Genomic DNA, 22,757 nt, shown 5'->3' on the forward strand with positions numbered 1-22,757 from the left:
GCTGGGGAGAGGGAAGTCTGGGCCTCCCTTCTGAAGCTGCTGCCCCCGCGACCCGACCCCGGATAAGCGGAAGAAAATGGATGGATGGATGGATCTTTTTTTTTTTTTTTTTTTAAGGCACAGGGGCGGATCTTACTTTTTTTTTTTTTTGAATGGAAAATCTAAGAAATGAAAGATAATGTCTTATGATAAGTAGGTTTTTTGCTAAAATTGTGCTTGAACATGCGAAACATGTCAGTCACTGCGACTAGTTGTTGGTGTTAAACTGACCATTATGACAGCATGTTTACTCTTTTCAGCCACCACCTACATGCACTCCTAAATACAGTGAGCAATAGTTTTCCAAGACGGATGACTCACATCTACACACTCCCACCGCTGAACGCACAAACCTCAGCTGACCGCTTATTCATCCACCAGCACAATAGACACAGGATTCAACTGATTATTATGCTTTCAGATACACCTGTGTGCTCACTTACCTGATGTGGGCATGTATGGAGTTTGGGAGTTATCGGCATAAAAGTAATGTCTTTGTGTGGAATGAGCACCTGCTGCCTGTATGACTGTGTGTCCTCTTGTGTGACGTTTCAGATGAAGCTGTTTTTGTATGAAATGGATGTGTGAAGTTGAGAATAAACTGTTTAATTGTGGGGCGAGAAGGGTTTTGTTTCATTCCACTATGGTTGGTGGCTGAAAGCGAAACATGACTAGTGGTGGGGGTGGCACAAACCTGCCAAAAGGTGTGAAAATATGGTTATGATTCATTTTATTCTTTTTTTTTAATGTTTTTTACTTGAAAGATTCTCAGTGTACCATTAAAATCAACAAATATTTTTCTACGTTGATCTACTCGGCTCGCATATTTTGGATTTGTTGAAACCTTTAAAAAAGATGTATGGAAAATAATAATGTTCTTGTGGCGTAATCTCCATTAAATCCAATTTTTAAGTTGAGCACATTTACTATTGGAACACTTATTATTGGATTATTGGAACAATGGACCCCAGGTATTCCCGGGGATAAGACCCCCTCAGAAACATTTAGAAATGTTTGTTTTTAATAGGCCAGACAACAAAAATAACCTAATATGCCCTTAGCAGAATTGCAAAATCAAATACCTACAGTATTCAATCAATCAGTTCAAACAATCAGTGCCAAAGAAAATAAATGCATCTCCTGGATTGACAACTTTGCAAATGGTAAATGCCAGCCAATGCCAGTTGGGTAGCATCGTGGTGTTTAGCTTCCCTATTTTCTTTGAATATTTTAGATGCCCTCTCCAGAAGAACTTGTGAATAGACAGCATTTTTGTAAATAATTTGGAGTCGTGTATCCCGCCTGTTTTCTGGGCTGGAAATGCCACAAATAACCTTCACTGGCCTACCGTCACAAATGTAAAAATGGGGAGTGTGGTAGACTAGTGAGACATTAACTCGAAAAGTTTGCTTTGGTCAGGGCAGACTGTAATAATACCAGAAGATTGTTTCAAATAACAGCATTCTGAAGCCAATAATTGTACGTCTGATTTTGCTAAAAATGTGTCGTTCTTAACTTTTTCCCCTGCTAAATGCATGCGCTATATTTATAGCAGGGTTTTTCAAAATGGATCTGTAGTGTGAAACATTATTCTGCTGCAATAAAAGACTAAATTAGATTTATTTTCAGGCATCTTTATCCATCACTGTCTGACCAGCGGTGTCCTCTTATGACTACATGGATTTTGTCTTTGGAAATACACACTCTGAACCGAATGTACTTGCGTGTGCACACACACACATATACACACACACGCACACACACACACACACACACACACACACACACCATCCTTCCCAGAAGTGGAAACGCTGACTCCGCCGACCTCATTGTATATCTGCACTGTCATTTACGGTCGTACAGTGGCTGTGGAGAAGAGGTGAAGAGGTCTCAGATCCTCTTTTTTTTTTCTCCCCCGTTGTTTTTGTCAATCTTATTTTTAGCTGAAAGTGTCATAGGACCCTTAATCAGCAACCACAACCCATTACACACACCCACCATTTGTTTACCCGCCACCCCCTCCTTCTTGTCTCCTTTTTTTTTTTTTTCAATCACTTACACAGGAAGACGCGTGGACACACTCACTCCATTGTAGTGAACCTCACAGGACTTTTACTGTCACACACAGAGAGCTGTAGGGAGAGAGTGCTGTGTAACACCACTGTTTACTGTTTAATGCATCTGTGCATGAAAGCCTTCAAAACATGCCTCTGAGTTCAGAGGAAGCATAGACTCACTTTGTCTTTATGAGCTGCGTTATTAGTGAAGTGTGGCCTGTGTGTCAGAGGTTATGACTGGGTTGTAGATTACCTTTGTCAACGAAAGGCCATTTAAAGCAGTTCTTGTTTACTTGTTGTTGCATTTACCCGAGATGACTAATCAAAGATGACATGGTTTTTTTTAACATTTCTTCAAAGAACGTCTGTCTTCTGTCTACTTGAGGAAATCTTTGAACAAAAACGGCAACTTTGAATTAGAGATAACTTGAAGTTGTTACCTAATCCTTGGAAGTTTGCATATAGAAAACAGAAGAAGCACATAAATGAAGTCATATTTCTGCATCCTCAAACGACATGCTCTTTGTAGTACGCCTGCAGGATCCTGTATTTTCTGCCTGCATCACCCACCGTATGCTTACCGTATCCCTTCTCTCTCCTCTGTTGTCACATGAAACACCCTCGTCTTCGTGATCTTGCAGAAGCACTTGTTCTGCTCTCCTCCCTGTGAAACCTGAACCCGACGGCAGACCTCTGGCTGTCTGCCACCACATCCTCAGTAACCCTGCTCACCTGTGCGTGTACAGACAGTGAGAGAGAAGCTGCTTGAGATTTGTCACATTACATATGTATTTTATTGGGGCATTTTCTGTGGTAGAACACCACAAAGTACTTAGTGCATAATTGTGTCTAATGAGAAAATGATTGTTTTTCACCTTTTTGATAAAATCTTTAAACTATGTTGTGACACATCACTCCTTACACATCAAAATCAAATTCAGGATATCCAGTTATCTTCATAAATCAGATAATCTGTAAATAGAATCCATCTCTGTGTAATTTAATCTCAGTCTGAATCAAAATCTCCTCCTTACGCCTCACAGGTTTGTTGTAGGGAAGGACGGATATGAAAAATTTGTGCCAGTATTGTTTTTCGATATTCGTATTCTTTCTGCACTGTGGTGAAAAATGACCACACCACTGAAATAAGTTCACTCTTTTAGATAAAGACCCCACAATTCTCTGCTGCATCACTGTAACTGTGACGTTACCAAATAAATGCTACATGAACAACTATTTACCCCTCTCCTCCTGAAACACACAGCAACAAGATAGAAATAAATATTTGTAATCAATATCGGCCCCATTTTACCTTTCAGACCAGAACCAATATGAAAAATAAACTTCTAACAGGTCAGTTGAGGTGATCTAAGACCAGGACAAATTTTAGTTTTCCAAACCACCTCTCTGGCCTTGATAGAAGTAGCCATCAACAAAATGGAGTAACGGACGTGTGGACGAAGGCACTCTTGTCAGATGAGACCAATAATGTTCAGTTTATATTCCAAACTGCTAAATATGGTGGATTACCAACACTGGAAATCACCTTTAAAATGCCCAATCTGACTGACATCGGCTGTAACTTCAGAGAAAGGGCTGAATATAAATTCACAGCAGACTTTTCAGATGATAAATCATTTGATTTTTATTGTTAATGTTTTAAAAATCACGTTTTACTTTCCTCCCACTTCACTATTGTTCATTATTTATGCATTGTATTTAAATGTGATACAATTTAAAGGGTATTAATGCTTTTTCAAGACAGCTGATCTATGTTTAAATCATTGTAATTGCTAAGAGCAACTCAAAAGTGGAGATGCATCAGCACGTTTTGTCTCATCACAGCTGTTGAAGTTTCACACAGACATGGCGTCAAGTTACCTTTCAGGTTTGTAACTGGGCACCTTTGGTATAACTTTGCTGTTGTCTGGTTGTGGGTTTGAATGGCCGATTGTGTTGTTTATGTCCAGTTGAGTCAGTCTGTATGAGCTTTGTGGTTGCAGAAGCATTCCTTTTGTTTTTTTTCCCTTTTTGCATCTTTGTCCTCTTTTATGACATGCTTAAAGTGGAAAGCACTTCTTAAGTGCGATGTTCTGACAACAATACTGTTTGAACAGCACACAGACTCACTTGCGGCATTGTTTCCATTTGCATGGTTGATGATGTTAAGTGCCCCAGATTGTAGCTTCAAATGCACCACAGACATCGCAGCGTTCTGCAGCTCGTCTGCTGCTTGCTTGAGCACTTAACTCAGATGGAGAGCAGCCCATTAGAGGCAATCAGGGCTATCGCTTCCTAATGGAGCCAAAATGGAGATGGACATGAGGACAAGAGGAGGAGTTGATATGGACGGCAGCTTGAGAATGAGGTCGTGACTGCAGGTGGAAGTGGTGTGATCGTACACCTGAGGAGATTGAAACCAGGCTGTTTTTAAAGCAGATGTTGGGAAGCAGCTTCCTGCATGCCATCTCCACTCTGCACAGTGGAGCCGCTGTGTGCATGTTTGCTTGTCCACAGGTGAGCACTGAGGTGTTTGATTTCCCATTTTCACTTATCTCACAATTGAGGAATAAAGAGAGAACTATTGTTCTACACAGAAGACTTTGACATTTTGTTACTGCACAGATGGGACCGTCTCAGACACTTTCTAGACATGAAGAAGTGGTGTTTTCCATGCCCTCACCCTGTCATGCTCTTGATAATTACCTTGGCAGAAGCCCATATGTTGGCATGTGTTTTAAGAAACAGTCTACCTTACTGTATGTGTGCAGCTTTGAGTGTTTTCTATTCAAGGGAGCTGGTTTACAGATGAGGGCAAAGACGGGCTGAACTTTTTGTTCTGTTTGCTTAGCAGGCATTCCTCTGAGCACTGGACCCGATCCAGATGAAACCCAACCACTTCCCGCTGGACTCGGCACAGTGCTGCCCTCACAGGAACACAGCGACACAGATTGTTCTTGTACAACTTTTTCTTAAAAAATTAGTGCAGTCCAAAACATCTGACTGGTGGCTTGCTGTTTTTCTGTCCAGTTGAAACTCATCATTTTGTCTGAATTTATTACACGGTGTAGCGCTGTTTCTTGTTGTTTTTTTGCGTGTTCAGTAAGATTCAGTAAGATTGACTGGAGGCCAATCCAGTCAATCAACAAAAAAAGTGATCTCCAGTCGGCCTCTGTTTGGTTGAAGCAAACTCTGGTGCGGTTCGAATGCATACGTGGATGCAAGTGGATTGTACACCACTACACAAGCAGGAAACAAAGTATAGCATTGAGCATTCTGGGTAAATTTAACCAAAACAAACTCAGGAGTCTAGCACTAGTGGGAGACTCGGCTTGTGGTCTTATACCAATGACAAAAGAAAAACCTGGTGCCTCTCCATTTTTGTTTGCATGAAGAAGGAAGTGGTGCTCAGTGTCTTCAGAGGTTTTCATGTTTCTTCCTTCAGTGGTTCTTGGTGTAGCAAGAGGGTAGATGGCTCTTTCAAAGGGTTTGGATCATTTAACAGCGCAGTGTGAAAGCAAACTGCACCAGCTGAAAATTTAACAAGTGTTGCAACTTTGATCCCCAATTGAACAGAGTTTACTGGAGTATCAGGTGTGAAACCACACTTGGTCTCAGGTCTTTCACTTATAGGATTTTCTTTGTTCTTTTAAGCTGTGCATCTTTCCCCAAAACACACAATAACCTAAACTAGTTTATCTGATTTTTCATCATCAAGATGATTGCTTAAATAAAAAAACCAACAGGGAAAACATATGCAGCCGTCTATATTTTTTATTTCAGTTATCTCAAAAAAGAAAATGCTATAACCCAGATGTTTGTTTCTCTTCTCTGTTTGTTTAGGTCCTTATGGTTGAGGTGGTCTTAGGTGCCCCTTGCCATGCCTCCTGCCATGACAGACCTCCTGGACATATGGGCGGCCCACTCGCCCCTGGCCGGACACGCTCCGGATCAGATCACTGTGGACTTCCTGCTGCCCACCGGCATCTACATCCAGATGGATGTTCCCCGCGAGGCTACAATTCAACACATCAAACTGGTGAGAGGGATGTCTGACAATGTAAAAACTCATAAAGCTGAGACTAGAGGCTCAACTAAACCTTTTTTTTTATTTTTATTTTTTTATACATTCAGACCCCATTTAGGTCATACGGTGAAACAGGTGGTAGTGCAGCCCACAGAAAGTTAAAATCAGACACTTTATCAGTCAGTCAGGCATGATCCAGTACTTGTTTTCACTGTGATGATTGCTGTGGTCTGCTCGGTGGTTTTTGTCTCTTCTGTCAGCATTTTTACTTTAAATAGTGCTACGGTGACTAATGTCTCAACTTCCTTGGAACATTTCTGGTTTTATTTAACATTTGTCACCCTGCCTGATATGTTTTTCCCCTTACTACTTTGATCAACATAAAGCAACTTTCACAAATATCTGACAACGTAGCATCACAAATCTGTGCCAAAGCATCAAAAGAGCTTTTCTTCTACATTTATAAAGGGCGTCCAGAAGGAAGGCGAAGGGTACTCTGACTTTGCTAGAGGCTGAAATACTTCCTTGATCATTGATAAAATGCTAAAGTATTTCTGCCTGTAGAGGTCAAACAGCTAAAAAACAAGATTATGCTTGACTGAGCATGCATTCATATGCAGTCATTTATGGTAAAGGTAGATACTATTTCCTGGAAGGCACACCTTTATGATAAATCTGAAAACTATTATATATCAAGGAAGGTTGATGTGTGCTGTTCTGACAGCTGTTATGCCAAAACTTTGTTTTATTTCAATCAATCAGTCAAGCAAACAATGTTAGCTTTAAAGCTCCCTTCACGATGGAGGCAGCTCACTGGAAACGCATAATAAAAGGTATTTCTGAACCAGGGTTTGAACCATCCAGGGTCACAGTCTGCAGGTGAAAATACCAGAGTTGTGAAGTAAACTGAAACTGGTGGGATTTTCCCTTTTGCTCCCATCATTGTAAGAGGGCTGGTGGATATTAAAACCGATGTACCTTCATCTTTTCTTCACTTCCCTGGACTAGCCAGGGGAGTCATTGCTACATTCTTTGCTTAATTTCTTAATAAAATAATAATCAAAATGCATTTTGATTCATTCTTGATTAACTCAGTGTTATACCTTAGCTAAGACTTAATAAATGCATGTTCCCACCCTGGGAACAAGTGGTCGGGGGACAGGCTCTTTAATCATGTAAACATACTGGTCTGATTGAATCACCCAACGAGCTGATTCTTTAGTCACATGTGTTCCTGATTGGGAAACACATGAGTTACTGAAAAACCTATTGTGCTTCTCTTAATTTTAAAATAAAAAATCTCAGGACACCTTCACACACTCTTCACAAGGCATTATTAATGTATTATATTAATGTACAATATATAATTTGAATGATGTCATCACCATGGTAAAACTACTATTGGGTGAGTCTTTATTGTGATTTTTCTCTAATCTTTCTGGAGTCAACTTTCCACATACAGGCTTGTTCATATACAAAAACTAGAATCAATAGTTGGCCAAATGTTGCAGATGTAACGAGAGACCTTCTTTTTTTGTTGGGCTTTAAAATCTCCTGGAATAAATTATGCTCAATATTTCATTTGAATTGCTTGGTTTCCAGGCTGACTTTTAACCATGGTATTTCAATTTCCTTCAGTATAGAGGCCAATCCAGAAGTTTAATGTTACATTAACCAAAATTAATGTATTTTGGGGATTCATTACACCTAAATATCTCCCAGGTTTTAACTATCCAACCGTTGCTTTGAAGGTAGCAATCTTTTGTACCACTGGCAGGAAAACAGACCCATGCTCTTTTAATACCGCCACTGTGTCGTTCTGGACAGATTAGTGTTTGTCTGACCATAAACAGTTTGTACAAAAGTTGTTTTTTTTGGTTTGTTTTTATCATAACAGGTGCAAATTCCAGTCAAAAGTTTGACAGACTTGAGTTTTGACAGGTAATGGATTGTTCCTCGGAAGGAGACAGTTCAATTCGGAGAATTGAAACCCAGACTGTGTTGCATGGTCCAAACTGGAAATGGTCCCAAACCCACATATAAACTGGTTACCAGTTTAACATTAATTTGTTAGAATATCCAACCCTTTTGAAAGTGCTCTGTGATTTTTGGCTTGAGAAAATTCCCTATAAATTTAAAACTGTGCACCCAGTTCCCGTTTTTAAACAACATAAGTTGTTTGTTCATTCATCCCAATTTAAAAAAATGTTCATATAAATCTTTAAAAGCCTCAAATTAATTACCTTCAAGCGCATGACCATATTTAAATCTAACTCCTATTTGGAAAAACACAATATTTTATGTATGTAGACACAAACACACCAACAAACATGTTTATTCCACTTTTTCTTTTTTAACTTGGATCTCTTTAATTTGTTTTGTTTGTTTCATTAAAGTGTTTTATTGTGTCTCAAAGCTCCTGGTGTATCTCGCTAAAAGTCTTTCTCCTCCTTTTCAGCTCTTATGGAAGCAGGCTCAGAACTTCCCACTGTTTCCTTCCCTTGGCGAAATGGAAAGCCACATGTTCGAATGTGTCAACCAGGCAGCTGTGCACGAAGAGCTGGAGGATGAAACCCGCCGACTCTGTGACGTTCGGCCCTTTCTGCCAGTCCTGAAGCTGGTGACACGCAACTGTGGGCGAGCTGAGCGCCTGCTGGACTCCAAAATAGGAGTACTCATTGGAAAAGGTATGGGAACGCTGCATGGAAGAGTTTCATTTAAAGTGGCAGATAAGGGAAGCTGCCACTGCTGCTGAGTGATTCACTGACTGTCTCAGCTAGACATCTTCAATGAAGGAAAACCTCTTAGTTTGGTATGTTGGGCAGTGAGTGATTTCCTGCACACAGTAAGTCTGACCCAGCAGATCTGGCCTAAAGGTGGATAATGGGAAGGCATGTTGGTTGACGAGAAGTTTTGCATCACATTGAGTGATTTCTCCTTGCATTTTAGAGGAGCGGAAGGAGTTACTTCAGATTCTGCAGGCTGTTTTCCAGTAAATGGGAGACAAAAGAACTTTCATTAGGCACTTAAAATTTCAATTTATTCATTTGGACCTATTTAAGTTCCATAAACATATGGTTTATGTCAGCTTTCCGATCATTAGAATACATTCTTATACTTAGGAAATTAAGTAACACGTTATCTATGCAACACCTTTCAAGACTTCCTGTACGGAAGAAAACTGAAAACATCAAACATCAGCACATTAAAATGTTTGAGGGGTGTACAAATTTGAACATTTCTACCATTATTGATAACTGATATTAATATTGCTGTTATAACCTGTAACCAATATTTGTCAATATTTATATTTGAAGAAACGTTTGATTCCTTGAAAAAAATGACCACAATGCCGACGTCACCAAAGGTCCATTGCAAGTATTTTGTGAAATAAAAAACACCTCATCCCAAACTTTTTAGCTTTTTTTTTTCTAAATGGTTTATTTCCATAAAGAAAATGTATTTTTGGAATTCCAATTTGCCCAATTTTTAAGGTCAGCTATTGTCACATGACCAAACTCCTCCACCCCCCCTCCAAGACGGAAATAAATATCATGCCCCAGTTTTATTTATTTTACCATTATGCTAAAATCTATTACCGATATCGTTCCATTGGTGGCAATATATCGTGCATTCCTAACATCGTAAGTTAAAAACAAAATGAGTGCAGTTGCTTTTTAAGAAGCTCAGCATATGTTTCAAACTGTTCAATGTCCAGATGGTCAAGTGATGCCTTGTTTTGGTAGACTTCAAAACATCGGACATTGGAACGCCTATGATCAAAACAAACATTTTCACAGAAATACGCAGCAAGGAGGAGAAAGAGCTCTGAGTCTTATAGATGGAGACTTCACGCGATATTGATAGTTCTTCCTCCCCGGCTCCTCTGTGCTCTGGCACAACCTTTTAAAGCCTTTTGTTGAAGTAAAGTGGAACGCTGCAGGCATGAGTGGATGGCCATTCATCCTGCTGAGCACACCAGCCCACAATCACATGACCCAGTGTGTTTTCAACACCATCAATACAGTCACACAGCTCCCCTATATTTTAACAGCTAATATTGGCCATAGATCTTGGCTGAATGCTGACAGTCATAAAATGCTGAAAAGCTTTAAATGGCAGCATGTTATCATCAAGAGAGCCATGTTCTCCAATGATTTGTAGTGCAAATAAGAAATAAAAACTGAGTAACATAATGAAATCTCATCTTTGTCCTCTCTTTTAGGTCTCCATGAACTGGATGGCATTAATGACCAGGAGGTGAAGGACTTCCGCAGTAAGATGTTTCGTCTCAGTGAAGAGAAGATGCAACGAGTGCAAATGATGACATGCAACGAGTGGCTGCAGGCCTGTTTCTCGCCGCAGCTGGAGCCTGCAGCATTGACAACTATCACAGATGGGCTCAATGACCGGCCAGCCGAACTTAGAGTCTTCATCCACTTTGACCAGTCTCAGGTGAGTCAGACATATATTTTTTTCCCATATTGATATCCTATCAACCCTGTCCCAACTCAAGTGATGGTCTAAACAGGTAATGCCCTGACTTAGGAATGGGAATTAACGATTAATTGTTGATTAATGGCTTTTTACATTAAAATTAGTTCCATTCGATAAATAATGTTCACTTAGAGCTTCTTTTAATGTTATGGTTTGGATGCCTTTGAGCAGAGGGAACTGCTGGTCATCCCTAAGCTGAGCCAACTGACACAGAAACAAAGATGGTGGGGCTATACCAGAACGGGAAAGAAAAACGGTCCAAACAGTCCGGTGTGGAATGCAAAATCATCAATTTTTTTTTTTTTTGCATAGCATATTTCGGCAACAACGCATTCCAAAGTGCTTTACATCATAAAAACGTGATATAAAGTCGTAGAACACACAGTCAACAATTGAAACATGACATTTTGTCAAGTGCACATCAGATTGTTGATTAATGTTTCATTGATTGGCTCAAAAGCAACTCCAAAAAAATCTATTTTATGTGGTTCTGCTTAGAAATATAAACACTCAACAACCTCCTGAAGTTTCACCTAAATAGCGATCATTCAGCCGAGCTGCATACCAAATAGCAGCAACTTCTCATTTAAAAATTAATGATGTGATACAAAGGCAAAGGTGTGATGACAGAAAAGCAGATGAGATAAGACAGAAAAATTGCAACATGGTGGAAAAAGTGTAATTTGTGCCAATAAGTTAGGCTGACTTTGAGGCTGTTGGGAATAAACTTCATGGAGCGAAGTTTTAACATTCCTTCAAGAGAAACAGATGTATAAACGTTTCTTTTTATTTTTTTTCCCCCATTAATCTGAGGTGCCTGTTGTAGTTTATAAATATGTCCAAGTTTAACAATGTGAGAAAACTACCATTTTATGTTTATTCAGTCAGTACTCGGGTTTTTAAGAAAATGGCTTAAATCAATCAACTTTAGATTAACTCGTTAAACAATAACTTTCATTCCTACCCATATGCATCCTCTGCTTTAAGAAATCTATAAACATATCAAACACAAAAAATTATAAAGAAAATACTAGATATTTAACTATTTTTTAATATTTTACTGATTAGCTAATTTTACTTTGATACGATAATGCCGAGTTATTTTTATGCTAGGCTACATTGAGAATGTCACTAGTATGGCATAAAATACCAATATCAAATAAATTGGTGTATTAATAGACCCTTCAGCCAAACCCACAGGATGCCTGGTATTGATTTATTCCATCTCTTGGATAACAGTGTGACTTTCTGCCCTGCTACACAACACAAACCCACCTTGTGTGAGTACAAAGCAGAAACCATGTGACCCCAGCAGCTCATGCTCATGTTACTGAAGCTCAAGCCTGTTTTCTGCCCACAGTTGGCAGCGTCACACACACGACTGATCCCAACTATCAAGACATGTGACGGCACTAAGTGGGTCAAAACCATCAGTGAAATTATGCCATTCTCTGTCACTCTCACTTACATTAGCATTTCAGCTCAAGGGAGCAGATCGCTGATTAAAATGAACCGTCTCCTCCTCATAACTCATCTCTGTGTCCTTACCACGCATACAGAAGCGATATCATCTTAAATTATAAACACAGCGTCTTGTTCCTCTAGACTCCATCCAGCAGGTTTGATTAACATCATACACAAAGACTGGCCAGCTGTTCATGTGCGCTCAGGTGGATGTAGGCAGGAAGTCTTATTTTGGAGGTCAGACACAATAAGCTGCATTACAGACAGGAAGTGTGATAGTGTGATTTATTGTGTGTGACCTAGATTTACCCTGAACTTTGTTTCGATGAAATCATCGGGGTTGCTTTAGAGTTCCTTCACATGTTTTCGGAAGGTTTTTATTGTTGGGTATTGTTTGGAGAGAGCTACTACCCATAGTGGCTCTGGCCATGTTCTGTTAATTATTAATGGATGACATTTTTATTAAACCTCCAGGAAATTATAATTCTATGTTTGGTATCAGGTCAGTGGGCTATAAATAACAAAGCGAGAGGCTTCAGTGGACACTGTAATAGGCAAAGTGTGGATGATGTGTTTAAGCACATTTTAGGAGAGGGAGAGAGAGAGAGAGACAGAGAGAGAGAGAGTCCGCTTTGCTCTGGTCCATTCAACACTCATCAGTCCCTCGTTCTAAGGCAGGAATAAAATCTCTATACATGAGTAAGCTTGTCGCAATAGATTAGTCGCTTGATAATTTAAAATTATCTCAATAATTTTTATTCTGATGATTAATATTGATGATTTAGAGGTCAATTTTGTTCACATAAACATAATTCATTTCACTTTTTGTTTTTGGTTGTTCTGTTTGTTTTTTTTTTTTTGTTTGTTTGTTTGTTTTTGGATACTTAAAATATCTTCTAGTTCCAGTGTTCTTTACAGAATAAGTTTGTTGATCTTTGACAAAGCAAACTTACACTGTTATATCAATATCATTATAATACTTGAAAATGGTCTCAAAACAACAGTTTTACGGTTTATCACAAAATTTGTCATTATGACAGGCATGAGCACTAATTTTATCTTTCAGGCATTTCTTCTGTAATTCTCAAGGAACAGAGTTAAAGCATTTATTTAAACAAATGATCTTTTTATACCACAGTAAAAAAAATTTTCTTTTTTGTTTCAGGATTTTTCTGAATGTTGTTGAGCACCATTTTTCAACTTCCTAGTGTTGGACTTTAAAGTATGCAGCTCTGAATTAAACTAGCGAGCCGACTTCTAAACGATAATTACTGTTGTTTTCAAGAATCTTGGATTGTCTAATGGCAATGAGAAATTCATTCCTCTCTTGCTGGCCTTTTCCTCTGTAGGACTCAACAAGTCTGAAGGTGTCGTCGTCTTGGACCCCCTCTGAGCTGATGGAGATGGCTGTGAAGAAGTGGCTTATCACTCACGCACCTGAGGAGGAGGAGTGGAGTGGTCAGTACGTGCTCCGAGTCAGCCATTGCCTGGAGTTCCTCTGTGGAGATCATCCTCTGATTCAATACAAGGTCAGTGGAGACACACTGGACCTGATCTCAGGGGTCAAGAAACATTTAATTACTGGATTTATGTAACAAATCTGCAGCCAGACCAGCATATAAAAGCTGACAGAGTCGCAGAGAGTTCACATATTCTGTAGTCATTCAGCAATAGAGCTGCATGATATTAGGAAAAAAGTGACTGCAATTTTTTTCCTGACTTTGTGATATGAAAAAATACAGCCACTTTTAACAAATGACTTGAATAGCACCATTTTCTCATTTTTTTCTATTTCTCATGTGCTTCCATAATTCTGTGACCCTATTAGCCAATTATTTTAGGTTCCAGTCAGTCCACTCTGATATGTGTATTGCACACACTGACATTTCAATGACAATATATTAGACATATATTGTGTAACTCTGTGAAGGTTGTTTTTAAGTAGGTTTTAGCTGCATATGAGGTCACAGGGAAGGAGTTGTCTTTGAGCAGTTACGCTAGACAAAATATCCAACAAAGTCCATGTTTTTGCAGTTTCTGTTTTTCTTAACAGAGACAAATATTCAGATGAGATTTTATGTGTCACTCCTGGATATGGTGTTTTTTAATATGACAAATTCTGATGTACTTCCAGTTTGAACTTAAAAGTATTTGTACAGGGGATTATTTTCTCTAAAAGTTTGTCTCTTGAAGCACCTGCTTGGTTTCTTGTGAAAGTTATTTAAGTTTGTAAGTTTTTTGTTTTTTTTTGTCAGATTTTATTGGATCTTCTGTAGTTTTTGTTTAGAGTGAGTTTAGACATGCCCTCTTCTCGTCTTCTTCACAGTACATCCGCACATGCCTTCAAGCCAAGGAGAATCCTCACCTCACCCTGGTCCACACCAGCACCATTAAAGAGATGTTCGACAAGGAAATGTCTGCCATCAGTGCCGTAGTCAGCCGCAAATCCTCCAACCCACCGTTACCACTACCTCCCAAACGAAGAGTTCCCACGGTTAGTCCAGTACAGCTGTGGACAACCGTCTTGTCTTTTCAGCCTTTATAATTCCCAAATTAACACGCCAATCGTTTTTATTTGTGACAGTTCAAATAACTAATTTCCTTCCCTGAATTAGTTTTCATGTTTATAGCCTGTGCACAGCTTTGACTTGAATGAAGACAGGATGCTGATGCCACTGTGAAAACATATTCTATGTACTCTAGATAGCATAAATGTTTTAATATCCTGCAGTGTTTACGCACTAAAATAGCTGAAACACCACAGGGTGATTGATTCACCTGGGCAGAATGTTGCAGGTGCGGAGGTTTACCAAGTAAACACTCTTGGCAGCTGCCATCTGCCTTTTATGAGGCAGCATTTAAAGTATGTCAGAGCGTGCCTGCAGCACCCTGCCAGCATTCGCCACGTCGTCAGAGCGGATCAGCGACTCCTGCTGCCGCTTGCAGGTGCACAGTGACATCGCAGCTCAACGCCAGCGTCCGCATTTCAAATGTCACACTTGTTTTTAATTGGCCTTCATTAGAGAGACTCCTGGTGAGGTTCTGACGCCGGCTGGGCTGTAGATCTCCCTGTGATGTTCAGCTTGGAGAGAAGATAAATATCACACTTTGTGAGTCGTTATGTAACCCCCGCCCCACCAAGTTTCCCCATTGCAAAGAATGAAGAGATCTGTAATTTTCAGCACAGGTATAACTCTAAAAGAATGAATCTAAAAAGAATTACTTAGCATTTTATTACATGATGTATGTATTCGATACAATAGAATAGTAGGACTGCATGCTTGGTTCAGAAACCTTTGCTTACAATTCGTGAGGTCAGATGCTTTCTATAGTTTCTGAGCAGGTTTAAGCGCATTGCAGTAGAGATTCTGGCCCATTCCTACATACCAATCTTTCAACTTTCTCCAAAGGGTTATGCATGGTCCATCCTCATCCCCCGTCCCTTTTGCAGAAAATACACCCAAAGCACGATGGTAACTTTTTTTTCTCTGCAGGTCAATGAGCAGGTGTAGATCCTTCAACTTTCTCGATTACTAATGTTCCGCCATTTTCTAATAATTGTGCTGGTCTGTAATTTTCTCCATGGTGTCCTTAGGCAGCTGTTTGGTTTTATCCATGTTGGAAAGGTAGGAGTCTGATTTTATTGTGTGTGTAGACAGGTGTTTGTTAAGCAGGCAAAAAGTTCAAACAGGTGGAATTAATTCAGATAATGAATGGAGGACAGGAGGCTTTTTAACTCTTGTGCATGCGAGGCCTGAGGCAAACGTAGAGGACTGTGGAAAATGATGCAAGTTTTACGTGTGTGGGGTCGGCTGGACCCCATTTCTGAACACAAAGGTTAAAGACAGAGCCTGAACACTTGTTGGTTGGGAGGTCATGAAATACTGTTTTCATGCATTAAAATACAAATTAATTACGTAAAACTCATACAATGTGATTTTTCTTGATATTTTTGCATGCTCTCTCACAGTTGAGATTTCCTTGTGATGAAAAGCAGACCTCTTCATTCGTTTAAGTGGGGGAAACTTGAAAAATCAGTGGTGTGTTAAATACTTATTTCCCCAACTGTAGTTTACAGTGAGGGTCTAAAAAATGTCCTGCTGCTTTATACTATAACAAACCTCATAATTTTCATATTTGTTGAGAAGTGTGTGTCCTGTTTTATCATGAGTTCAGTCCCAATGAATGATGGGAATTTACTCCAGATGTGGAGATGAGGTCTTGCAGTTAACATGAGACATTACTCATTAACAAAACATTCTGATTCTGTTCGTTCACCATAAACCACAGCTACCAAGGTTTCGCAATAGAGCCCAGAAAGAAAACTGACAGAAAGTTGACTTGTGAAAGTAGCAAAAATGATTAAGTAAGATCTCTGAACATGTAAAGAACTTTGATGTTCTGCTTTGTAGATGGAAATGTGACAGATAATCAGAAAAATATACCGGATTTAAATGATGTAAATAGAACTACCATGCTTGAAAAAGAAGCATTCAGACAAATATAGTACATACATCTTCACCCTCACATGATAATTTCAACCACACAGATGCCAGGAAGTGAGGTAGTTAGTCATGTCCAAAGTTTGTAGGTGTCATGTGATGCTGTTTGCTCCGTTGACCGCTGACCCTCGCAAATCCACTTGGCGTAACATCACGGCCACCTGCCGATCCCCCTCACTGTTGCGGTGTGTCTGTGCTGAGAAGCGGTGGGTGTGAAGAAGAGGAGTTCTCCACATATTTTTACACTACATCATCATAATCCTGCTCCTCACTCTCAGCAACTCTCCCTTTCTGCTCTCACTCTTCCTCCTCAGCAAGCCCAGACGTGTGTGTGGGACGTGTCGAGCTCCTTCAGGATAGTCCTGGTGAAAGGCAGCAAGGTGAATGCCGAAGAGAGCGCAAAGGTAAACTCTCCCTGAAACACTTATGTTACGTCCATTAAAAACCTGCAAACACAGCTGCACTATCTCATTCGCAGTTATTATTACAGCCATCCAAAATTATTCAAACCCCTTGAGTGCTTCCACATTTAGGCACAATGACATAAATTTCTGTGGAGTTTATTGGGTTTTTATTTAAGAGGGATGTATTATAGAAAATTGACTATTGTGAGCTTTACATAATGTTATATTGTTACTCCCTTATCAAAAACATACTTGGTGTGTAATCTTGATTCTTTCATTAATGTTGGAGAAATCCTTTAATTTCCTGTGGCAGCCATGTGGCAGTGCCTGAAAGCTTGCTTTCACTGAGTGCCACCTATTGCCACAAGCTCTGCCTTGGAGCAGTGATCTCCAAGACAAATTTCCGCCTCAAAGACTAGAACAAAGACTATTTTCTTATACCTTTATCTGTTCATATGTTTCACTCAAAACTTCATGCATAAATTGTAGCTTCCCCTGGTTAAAATTCAGTAAATGAATTCCATGCATTTTAGGTAGTAAAATGTTTATTTTCTTCCTTAAGAAAAATATTTGTTTATTTGCATTTGTTAAAGTATTTCTAATATTGTACAAAAAAGACTTATGTATTTAAGTAAAAAATATGTAAAAAATTTTTCTCCCTAGATTAATCGTGCTATAAAATGGCACTCTGAAAATACATGAAACTGCCTCTTTAAATATAAGAGAAGTAGTGAGAAACAGAACAACAATGATAAATGGTTGACAAAATATTTTAAATAAAACCATAACAAGTTTGGGATGCATTTATGCTCGATTTTATTTTGGGGTATCAAAGTAAAGTGAACATCATTTTCTTTCCATTTTCACATTTTTGCACAACCTGAAAACTTTGCAAAGCACTGGTGAATAATGTAAAAACAGAATAATCAGCAGCACCAAATGGATGGCATGTCTGTACATATTCACAGGTCCAGGTGAGGGCGGGCCTCTTTCACGGCACAGAACTGCTGTGCAAGCCGGCCGTGAGCAGCGAGACCAGCGGGCGCTCGGAGCACACCTGGAGGGACAACGCTCTGGAGTTTGACATTTCCATCTCTGATTTACCACGCATGACCCGGCTCTGCTTCGCTATCTACGCCGTCATGGATAAGGTCAAGAAGCAGAAGTCCACCAAGAATCCTCACATAAACAAATACCAGACCATCCGAAAGGCAGGGAAAGTGGTGAGTGCGTCTGAAAGAGGATCCAGAACCCTTTCTTATCTCTACTTTCTACCACTTCTGTGTTGTTTCAAAGATTAATGAATAACTGTTTGATCCAGCACTACCCCATAGCTTGGGTCAACACAATGGTGTTTGACTACAAAGGGCAGCTGAAGACTGGAGACATTATCCTGCACTGCTGGTCTTCTTTTCCTGGTACATTCAATTAAGTTTAGATTTATTGAGCTTCAAGTGGAGCATATGCATTCTAACCAGGAATTTGTTTGACCCAGATGAACTTGAAGAGATGCTGAACCCAATAGGAACCATTCAGACCAACCCATACACTGAGAACGCCACAGCGCTGCACATCCACTTTCCAGAGTACTCGCCATATCCTATCGTCTTTCCCCCTTTCGACAAGGTTAGTCCTGTTATTTGGTTCAATCATGGTGTGTTCTGGACCATATATCCCTATAAGCTCAAAATGTAAGAATCTTAACAACACTGCAAAACCTAAAGTCTTACCAAGTATTGTGTCACTAGTTTTTAGAGCAAATATCTTGGTACATTTGAAATAAGACAAAACTAACTTACAAGTAACTTTTCAGCAAGATATGTGAGCTTGTTTTAAGTTACTAATTTCTTAATATTCAGCATGTGAATGTGTGCGTGAATGACTGAATGTACTGTAAAGCACTTTTGGGTCCTATGGACTTGATAAAGCACTATACAAGTACAAGCCATTTCCCATTTTACCATTTAATGGTGATGGAAAAAGTACTAGTTTCACTGGCAGAATTTCACTTTGAACATGAGGAAAATGCCTCAAGTGGAGTTAGTACTTTTATCAGTATTAAGAAATGATTGACTTAAAACGAGCGCCAATATCTTGTTTTAAGTCAAAAGTTACTTGTGAGTTAGTTTTGTCTTATTTAAAGTGTACTGAGATATTTGCACTAGAACCTATACAAAAATACTTGGTGAGATGTTGTGTTTTTGCAGTGAAATTACTCAAGCTTTTATGGCTGCCATTGATTTGCCACTCAGACTGTTACATTGAACATCAATACCTCGACAGGTCTAGTGTGGCCTTCTTCAAAGATGTGACTTCAGCAGTCATTGTGGTGGCTGAGTGCTTTTCAGAACGCTACCTAGTGATTATGATGAAGTGGTGGCTATTAGCATGAGAAGATCGGGACGTGTTCCACTTGCCTAATGCACACTTGCTGGAAGTGCTGCATCGCATCAGAGCATGCTTTTTCATTGAGCGACTTGCTTTTCTTTCAGATCCTGGAAAAAGCTGCACAGATTGCCAGAGCCAGTGACTCCATGTCCATAGTGAGTAACTGCCTTAATGAGAGATTATTGTGTGAGCTCACATTCATTAATTCAGAACACATACCAGTTTGAATTAAAGTGAAATTACATGCTGAGAAATTTCTCACACTCTCTCTCCTTCACACAAACACAGCTCAAGTTGAACCTTTCAAACAGGCACCCATACCCGGTTTCCCTGGAAACCCATTGTTATCAGTTGGCAGGGTGTTTAGTAAAAAATCTTCACCCTCCCAAACCATCCACCCCCCACTAAAACTAGGGAGACTAATCAGATTACTTGTCGGTCTTCCTGTTTTTTACGCCCCTCAACTAGAAACCCACTGCTGGGTGTGTCACCGCAGGTTACGTAATCGGTGTTACACAGAGGGCATGTCTGCACAAAGCCATTCAGTTTTATGTGTGTGAAACTGTGGACTTTCATTTGCTTCAATTTGAATGCATCTCCTCTCATTATTTATGCAATATAACGACCACATTCACATAAAATCTCCTTGAAGTAAATCTATTAGGTTTAGTTTTCTTCTGAGAGATTATAATACAAGTCCTGTAAGCATAAGGGCATGCATGCTTTGTTACACTGCTGCCCTCTTGTGGTTCTTTACAAAAACTTTCTAATTTTCTTTTAATATCCAGACCTCGCTTTTAATTATTAACCAGTAAGTCAGTAAAACCTTTTCCTTAGTTGTACTTTTTTAATAAAAAGGAAAATAATGCACAAATCTACACTTGTGTATTAGACAAGCATCAATTTTAACAATAGAAACACAATTTCTAACCCTAGACGTCAATAGTTGGAAATAACTGATGACAAGCCACCCTGTCGTACCTTTATTCTTTCTCATTTTAAACTTTCTCCAGCTTCTCAACTTGACTTCTTCTCTCAGGGTCGCGGTGGAAAGAAGTTCCACATTGAACTGAAGGAGATTATGGAGCGGGACCCGCTTTCTCAGCTGTGTGAAAACGAGAAGGATTTAATTTGGACACTACGCCACGACTGTCGTGAGATTTTCCCCCAGTGTCTACCAAAGCTGCTGCTCTCCGTTAAGTGGAGCAAACACGACGACATGGCCCAGGTTAGCCACAGTGTCTGTTGTTAAAAACCTTAACGTAAAGGTCCAGTTAGGAGGGGTGTAACCAGATCTCGCTGTATTAAAAATCATAATTTTTCTTGTTGAGATTTCTATTATCTTGCAAGCACAAAGTAGTTGCGGCCAGTGTGACTTCACCCGATAAAGTTGTAATATAAGATGCCTAAACTACTCTTAAATTATTTATTTGGCAGCATTTTAGGTCTCCTGTAGGAAGAATAAATGGGAACAGAGTAAAATAGAGGAGACAAACAGTATGTGAAAGTTGTTCAGGTGCTAAAGATGCAGAAAGGATCCAACCAATTAAAAGCTGGACAGCAAGGTGTACTTTGAGCTACATCACAATCAGGAAATGTTGAACTGTAGACTTTGTTGACGCAATGTCCTACGGTTTGAAAAGATAAAAAGAAATCAGAAAATGAAAGACATCAGCTTGTTAAATTTGTGATAAAATCAATAAAAGAAGACTTATGTGCAGCATAAATTTGAATCTTGAAGTTTTCTTAAACATGATGAAATCTTGTCCAATTCTCAAGAACTCAATATTGTGAGTTTTTGGTGTCGTTGGGCAATAAACCACAATGCCGTTCAAGCAACTAAAAATTCAAACGTGCTTTTCTCACCCAACCTCATCCTTCAAATTAAATTGTGTTAGCCTTATTGGGTCTACACACCCACTTCAGCTATGGTCTAAATGTTGTTGAGATCCTTACAGCTCTTTGTTGGAATGTGACGCAAGTTTCATCTTTCTTAGGTTTGGCATCATCTCATCAGTCTTAATCTACATAAAAGTACATTCTTGCATATTTTTTCATTAATCAGAGATGGAGGTCTTAGTCTAATTTTCAGTTTACAATTTGCTGTGTCCAACAAAACAGTTTTTATGTAAAAATGTTACTTCCCTCTTATAGGCTCTCCATATGTTAGCAGTTTTATTGTATTTTAAGATGTACTCTTATGTTGTTTTAAGTGATGGTACCATTATTGCAGCTCATATTAGGAACAGAATAGCTATTTGTTGATTACAGTTTCTTAATAATAGATTCATCAATACAACAAACAATATGGTAGACATAAAACTTTATTTGTACTTTGTTGCTAATAAAAAGTTGTATTTATTTTTTTATTCTATATTTTTTAATCTACAAAAATATTTAAATTTAAGTTTTTTTCCATTCTTATTGTAAACTGAAGCTGATTCTGAATTTTATGTTGTTCTCTGTGTAACCAAACTCTTCCACTAAGCATCTAATTCTCAGCTAACAGAGTAGTCAGATATCTGCCATTTTTAACATATTAATGTGTGTTTCTCAGCTCCAGGCCCTGCTTCAGATTTGGCCCAAACTTTGTCCCAGAGATGCTCTGGAGCTTCTGGACTTCAACTATCCTGATCAGTACGTCAGAGAGTACGCTGTGGGCTGCCTGCGGGACATGAGGTAGACACATTCATCAGTTTATATTAATACTTGGACAAATCAAAGTCAAATCCCAATATTTATAAAAGCACAAAACACTTTTTGCTAATAGGTAATGGGTGATGTTCCGTTTGGCAGAAATCTGTGAAAACCCTTAAGGTCAATTTAAGTGTCCTCATGAAATTATTGCCAGGAAACAACCACTAACCACTACGCCTCTGTTTTTGTTCCTGTTTTTTCTCTCCTTCCGCCAGCGATGAGGAACTGTCCCAATACCTCCTGCAGTTGGTGCAGGTGTTGCGTTATGAGCCCTATTATGACTGTGCACTCACCCACTTCTTGCTGGAACGTGCTGAAAGGAACCGTAAAATCGGACACTTCCTCTTCTGGCACCTTCGGTGAGTGAGTCTCTGAGCAACAAAAAATATGCAATAAAAATCATTTTAAAAAGAGTTAAATTGAACATATAGAGGATATTGATTTAATTTAATGGTTTTTTTTTTTTGTAATGTAATCCTCCAAAAGATGCTCATAAACGGTTCCAAAGTAATTTTAATAATTATTACTATTTCTCTGGGGGATTTGATCAGATGTGCTAGAAGTTGTTTGAAAGTTTAAGAATAAAAAAATCTACCGACAGTAACAATGTGGATATGTCACTCATATGAGGTAATTGAGTGTATTATTGAACTAGTTGCTGAGGTTGTCACAACTCCTTCCA

General features: G+C 39.1%; 1 protein-coding gene across 1 annotated transcript in view; it reads left to right on the forward strand.

Annotated features, from left to right (window-relative positions):
* pik3cb (phosphatidylinositol-4,5-bisphosphate 3-kinase, catalytic subunit beta) overlaps positions 1–22,757 on the forward strand; it is a 56,986-nt gene that overhangs the window by 22,611 nt on the left and 11,618 nt on the right. The window contains exons 3-15 of the mRNA XM_008426230.2: positions 5,940–6,135; positions 8,582–8,810; positions 10,349–10,578; positions 13,434–13,613; positions 14,411–14,578; positions 16,901–16,990; positions 17,959–18,213; positions 18,312–18,408; positions 18,486–18,616; positions 19,483–19,533; positions 20,418–20,606; positions 21,936–22,057; positions 22,291–22,434. Coding sequence (XP_008424452.1) covers positions 5,977–6,135; positions 8,582–8,810; positions 10,349–10,578; positions 13,434–13,613; positions 14,411–14,578; positions 16,901–16,990; positions 17,959–18,213; positions 18,312–18,408; positions 18,486–18,616; positions 19,483–19,533; positions 20,418–20,606; positions 21,936–22,057; positions 22,291–22,434 — 2,045 coding nt within the window. The 5' untranslated portion in view covers positions 5,940–5,976. The remainder of the gene's footprint in view (positions 1–5,939; positions 6,136–8,581; positions 8,811–10,348; positions 10,579–13,433; positions 13,614–14,410; positions 14,579–16,900; positions 16,991–17,958; positions 18,214–18,311; positions 18,409–18,485; positions 18,617–19,482; positions 19,534–20,417; positions 20,607–21,935; positions 22,058–22,290; positions 22,435–22,757) is intronic.

The sequence above is a fragment of the Poecilia reticulata genome, linkage group LG13, assembly GCF_000633615.1.
Source record: "Poecilia reticulata strain Guanapo linkage group LG13, Guppy_female_1.0+MT, whole genome shotgun sequence".
Lineage (NCBI taxonomy): Eukaryota > Metazoa > Chordata > Actinopteri > Cyprinodontiformes > Poeciliidae > Poecilia > Poecilia reticulata.